Raw genomic sequence first — 6,000 nt, forward strand, 5'->3', positions numbered from 1 at the left:
CCAGTGTCCTTTAATCTTTTTGTTTGTAACCTCTGCTTAGCATTTAACATCAGAAGTTTGAGCTTTCTGATTAATATCTGCAAGACAGAAATTATGTCCCCTGACTAATTTGCTTGTTTGTAATAGAATTTACACTCTGGATTTCCTTGCCAGGTAGGTGCTCTACCACTTAAGCCATATTTTTGGCTTTTTTTTTTTTTTGGTCCGGGTTATCCTTCAGATAAGGTCTTATTTCCTTACTTGAAAGCCTGACCGGACTGTGGTCTGCCTATTTTAGTCTTCTAGTCATTGCTGGGAAGACAGGCTCGTGAAACTGCATAGAGCTTCCCTCTGTAAAGGAGAAGTTATGTGGAATGCCTGGGCTTAGCCTTGACCCAAGAACATTCTGTTCTCAGCCTCCCAAGTAAGTAAACAGAATTACAAATATGAGTTTCTGGGGCTGGGAAGGTGGCTCAGTGGTAGAGTGCTTGCCTTGCATGCATGAAGCCCTGGGTTCAATTCCTCAGCACCACATAAGCAGAAAAAGCCGGAAGTGGGCTGTAGCTCAAGTGGTCGAGCGCTAGCCTTGAGCTGAAGAGCTGAGGTATAGCTCCAGGCCCAAAGTTCAGGCCCATGACTGACAAAATATATATATATATATATGAGTTTCTGTTACCTGGTATTTCCATATATACAATATACAACTTTGGGTCTCAAATATACCATGCCTCTACTTTTTTCTTTTGTCATGGTTCTGGGGCTTGAATTCAGGGCCTAGGCACTGTCTGAGTTTTTGTTCCTCAAGGCTAGCACTCTACCACCAGAGGCACAACTCCACTTCCGGCTTTTCTGATGGTTAGTTGGAGATAAGAGTCCCACAGACTTTGCTGCCCTGGCTAGTTTCAAACCTTGATCCTCAGATCTCATCCTCCTGGGAAGTACTGGTTCTGGGGCTTGAAGGTGGCCTGGGCTCTGTCTCTGAGCTTCTTTTGCTCAAAGATAGTGGTCTACCACTTAAGCCACAGCTCTACTTACAGTTTTTTTTGGTAGTTTATTGGCAATGAGTCTCACAGACTTTCCTTCCTGCTCAGGCTGGCTTTGAACTACAATCCCCAGATCTTGGCCTCCTGAGTTGCTAGGATCACAAGTGTGAGCCATGGGTGGTAGGCCCTCTATGGTTTTTTACTGCACTATCCACTGCATATTCCTACAATAACTTAACATGATACTCTTTAATCATCAACTTCCTGTGTGTCTCACAATGACCATCTTTATCTGGGACATTATATCTTACTGTGTAGCTCACGTTGGCCTTAAAGTACTTCTGCCTCTGTGCTCAGGATACTGGAATTACAGGTATAACTCCATGCCCAACTGAACTCTAAGCATCCTTACATTACTACCCTGTAGAGCAACACCTATCATGTCATAGGTACAAAGTAAACATGCTGACTAAATGAAATCATTGTGCTTAGAGCCTATTATCTAAAATCAAAACACTATTCACATAACTCTAAACAAATACTCCAGAAGATATGTAATAAACAGAAATTTATCTTGTGTTATTTCTAGTTACTAGTTTGACCTTACTGTCTCAACAAACCAAAAGAAAAAGGAAAGTCAAATATTCAAATATTGTCAACTTGTGTGTGTACGTACATGCACAGATGGTGTTAGTTGAATAGTGACTTCTCTCACTTTTTTTTTGTCAGTCATGGGGCTTGAGCTCTGGGTCTGGCCTCTGTCCTTCAGCTCTTCAGCTCAAGGCGAGGACTTTACACTACTTGGGCCACAGTGCCACTTCCAGTTTTCTGGTGGTTAATTGGAGATAAGAGTCTCACAGACTTTCCTGCCAAGGCTGGCTTTGAATCTCAATCCTCAGATCTCAGCCTCCTGAATAGCTAAGATTACAGGCATGAGCCACAGGCATCCAGCAATAGGGACTTCGCTTAATGGTTAAGTCACTAAATATGAAAGATTTAAGATGTAGTTTCTTCAACACTTTCAGAGCTCTCTATTGTATTTAACAAAATACAGTACATCTTGACACAAAATTACTAATTAATCTACAAGTCACACTGTTTGATGGCATATTACAATGTGGGATAGTTACATAAAATCCAAAAGACAACTACTAATGCACAATTCAAAATGCAATGAGTCCAAGACAGGTTCATCTTCCTTTCAAAATACCAAAATAAAGGGGTAATCATGAGGAAACAGATATGAAGAAAACCAAAATTAACTTTAATAAATTACGTTAAACATGTCATTACAGTACTGAAAACCCACCCCCCCCAAAAAAAACTCTCACTAATACTCAAGAAAAAGTTGAAGGTATAAATGAAAAAAGTACCTCTCTATAGAAAATATGCCTTCACCTCCAGTTGTCCAGAAATATGAGGAACTAAGTGAAAACAACTGAATCACAAACCTTACAGTTTAAGAATCCATTATATTAAAGAGTAATGTAATAGAAACTTTCCTTCTAGTTCATACTATATAGACTTTGTGTAGATAACTTTTTACCCCTAGAAGAGTTTAATTCATTATCAGTCACCCTGTGGTCAGTGCTGTTTTCCTTCTCCTTTCATGGCTGACCTCCCCTCCCAGATTTAGAGTAGAATCAACTGTCATTTCCTTTACTGTATTTCTTTGGTATTGCAACAGCTCTTACTCTTTGTATAGGTGATGGTGCCCTTGAGAAACTATAAAAAGCTCTAAGCCTCAGAAAATAAACACAATTTGTTCTCATACAATTGAGAAGTTTAAGAAGCAGTAACCCCCACAACCACCCACACAAATGATTTCTTTAGCCATAGGGCTCTCTTTTATAATCCCACACAACTCCTTTATACACACATATGCAATTAAGAAATATTGCAGTGATTAACATAATACTTGAAATTATAATAAAATCTCATTGAACTAAACTTTTAAGAAATATTGCAGTGATTAACACAATACTTGAAATTATAATAAAATCTCATTGAACTAAACTTTTACTAGCAAAATTTTAAGAACCCCAGATGAACTGTTGACTAAAAGTTAACAAAATCTTATGGTTTTGCCACATTGTTTGCCTCAAAGTTTGTTATAGTGATTTTCTAAATCTGTTTTCATTAATTCTGACACATCTGCCTATAAAAAAAATAACAGAAGGTTTAAAAGTTTTGCTTGAGGAACCAAACAAACAAATAAATCTACATGGTATTTACAAACTCCTGGATTTAAGTATTTTTCTCTACTGTAGCAAGCCATGTTCTACATGGAGCAGGAAAATTAGCTAGGAACTCAAAGTGCCACCAGGTCTTAACTGTCCAGTTACCTTGTCAAAATCAGTGAGATATAAAAGATGAAACCAGGGAAATGACTAAAGGGAAGGGAAGAATATATTCAAGTAATAGAGAGAAACGCTTAAAATGGTAAAGATTTTGCTGTATGTGCTGAACTATTTGTGGAAACTATCATCCAACTTTTTTTACTTTAACTTTTCATACCGACTAAACCGAAGTTTTAAACTAGGGCAAAAGAAAAGAAAAAAGTATAATCACTGACAAATTTCAAAATCATATCATCACAATTTAAAAGATATTTAACTCGAAATTTCAGTCACAAAGCGTTTCTAAGTTTTATCACCCATTAAACCCATTAACTTTCCACTAGCAGAGACAAGTGAAAGAACCCATGACTCAGTTTATTTTTAAATACTAGGTAACAGGACAGTTGGAGTAAATACGTTTTTCAATGTGCCTCAAGTTTCTCGGAACTGATGAGACTTTAAATTTGACATCAAGATCTACTGCATCAAGCAAGGGAAGGCTGTACTATCTCCTGAAACAATCATGTTTTGATGACTGTTTTCCAAAGGACAGACCAGTAATTGAAATTCAAAATAGGAACTAAAAGTGAATAACACAGAACATGTCTCGCCATCTCTATTATAATCTTGTTGCTGCTCAAAACTGAAATCTAGACATGCAACATGTGGCTAGGCTAATGGTTCCTGTCTGGCCTAAGAATTTTCAGCTGTGAGTATTGGTGGAATCTGTGTGGCTTTCATGCCACCCAAAGTAGAAAGTTTACGGAAAAGAGGAATCCTTTGAACTAATAAGTTGAGGGAACTCCAGTGTTTGCCAAGGCAATAGGAGGCCCCATGGATTTCATTGCTCCGTGGGTTTGAGTGACGGGAAATGGGCTGCTAGCACTGGCTCAGAGTTATCAGGACTGGGAGCTTCGCACAGTATGTCCAATGCTTTGGGACACTCTTAATCAACTGTGTGTAAGACCATGTCCAGTACTCCCACACAGTTCACTTGGTGGCACTTGAGCAGCTTTCAATTCCCACGCTCTCCCCATTGTCCTCCAGAAATGTTCCCGGGGAAGAACACATGGAGAAAAACCGCACGTAGGCATGTCTTCAATTTCTGGTAAAGTCTGGGGGAGGGGGACCCTACGTGGTGTTTTTTTCCTGACTTGCACGACTCAGAGTGGGCTCCCAAGTATTCAGATTGAAAATGAAGGAAAGGTTCCCCTCTCCCTTCTCCCTTCAATTAAGAGGGAAAACACAGTAAGTGATAAGAGGTGGGATGGAAATTGAATCGCGCAAAAATAAAATAAAATAAGAAGGGTTGTGGCCACAAGTTAAACAACAACCGTACTATCGCGGACTCGAAGTGTCCCCTCGTTAGGGTTGGGGTGTTATTTCCCCACCATCTCTTTGGCTAGCAAGAGAAATGGATTAAGTGGAGAATGGGATGTTCTTCCGCCCCCACGCCAAGTATGCGCCTCGGTGTGGCTGCTCCTTTCGCGGATCCCAGACTTAACAGAGCGAGGTCGCGGTCACTTCTGGGATGAGAGCACCCCCCCCCTCCTCCAGATTCCCTCATGTATTCAGCGACAGACAGGAAAGACCCGGGGCTCTCCCAGTCCCCCCTTGGATGCCGGGGATAGCGGGAGCACTCACCAATTTGGGTTTGTTTTTCGTTTCCTCTTCGTTGGCGGCCCGGCTCCCGGTGCTACGCTTGTTGCTCCGGCCCCCAACGGGCTCCTCGCTGCCGCCTCCCGTTCCGGACGCCGCCGCCCCAGGCTGCTCCATCTTTCTCCGGCTCGGTCACCTGTGCCCTGTAACCCTACCTTCTCCTCTACCGGGGGAGCCCCTCGCGTGCCCACGCTGCCCCGCGCTGAGTCGGCAGCACGTCCTCCTCCTTGGGGGAGAGGGTCGTGGGGCCGGGATGTTGCAGATCTCAGGCTTCTGACTTCTACGCACCCACGACGCAAACACGCTTGTGGCTACTACCCGCTGCTGGGACCTAAACACCCGCTGCTGGGACCTAAACAGCTGCAATTACCACGAACGCTGTTGCCGCCGCCCTCGGGGCGGTGTTTAGGGGGTGGAGGAAAAGTCGGTGCCTATCCCTTTAAGACGGCCTCCACACACGTGATTCATCTTAGTGCCGGCGACCGGCCGCCCCAGCACTGAAAGCTGCTTCCGACTTGGGGCTGAGCGGGCCTAGGCTACTGAGCATGCCCGGCACTGCGACTAGCTCCTTACAGGGCACTTTCAGCTGTGCTGAAGCACGGATTTCACTTCCTACTAATGTAATGGAACATGCCTGGGAACTAACCAGGAGAGTGGAGGGGCGGCCCATTTTACAGATGGGGACATTGAGGCATGAGGAGGATTGAGGTGCCCCTTTACTTTTTCATTGGAACTTGAGTGTCCCCATTCACAGGCCAAAACCTCTTTTATGGCTTAGGAGCCCTTTGCGGGAATGTGGTCATGCTACAAGCTGTGGGAAGGTAGGAGTCAATGTGGAAAGACTTAGGTGCCTCTCAGGCCGTGATTGGGCTGGGACTGAGGAAATACAGTCGGTCCTTTATTCCCAGGCGACCAGCAGGGGAGTGGAAACAGCCTGTACCCTCCATCTAATCCTAACAGTGTCATTAGGCTCTTTAACCAAAGTACAGATTTCAGTTCACAGTGGAATTGACGGCTAATTTTGCTTTCCTAATCTAGTT

At 43.1% G+C, this 6,000-nt stretch overlaps 1 protein-coding gene across 4 annotated transcripts in view; it reads right to left on the reverse strand.

Annotated features, from left to right (window-relative positions):
• Nucleotides 1–5,353, reverse strand: part of Diaph2 (diaphanous related formin 2) — an 812,745-nt gene extending 807,392 nt beyond the window's left edge. For 3 of the 4 annotated variants that reach the window (XM_070040099.1, XM_070040098.1, XM_070040101.1), the window contains exon 1: nt 4,946–5,353. In XM_070040099.1, the coding sequence (XP_069896200.1) occupies nt 4,946–5,077 (132 nt within the window). In that variant the 5' untranslated portion in view covers nt 5,078–5,353. The remainder of the gene's footprint in view (nt 1–4,945) is intronic. The other variant, XM_070040100.1, reaches the window with a different exon arrangement.
• Nucleotides 5,354–6,000: the final 647 nt, after the last annotated feature.

Source organism: Dipodomys merriami, unplaced genomic scaffold (assembly GCF_024711535.1).
Source record: "Dipodomys merriami isolate MVZ:Mamm:240054 unplaced genomic scaffold, mDipMer1.0.p SCAF_3, whole genome shotgun sequence".
Taxonomy (NCBI): domain Eukaryota; kingdom Metazoa; phylum Chordata; class Mammalia; order Rodentia; family Heteromyidae; genus Dipodomys; species Dipodomys merriami.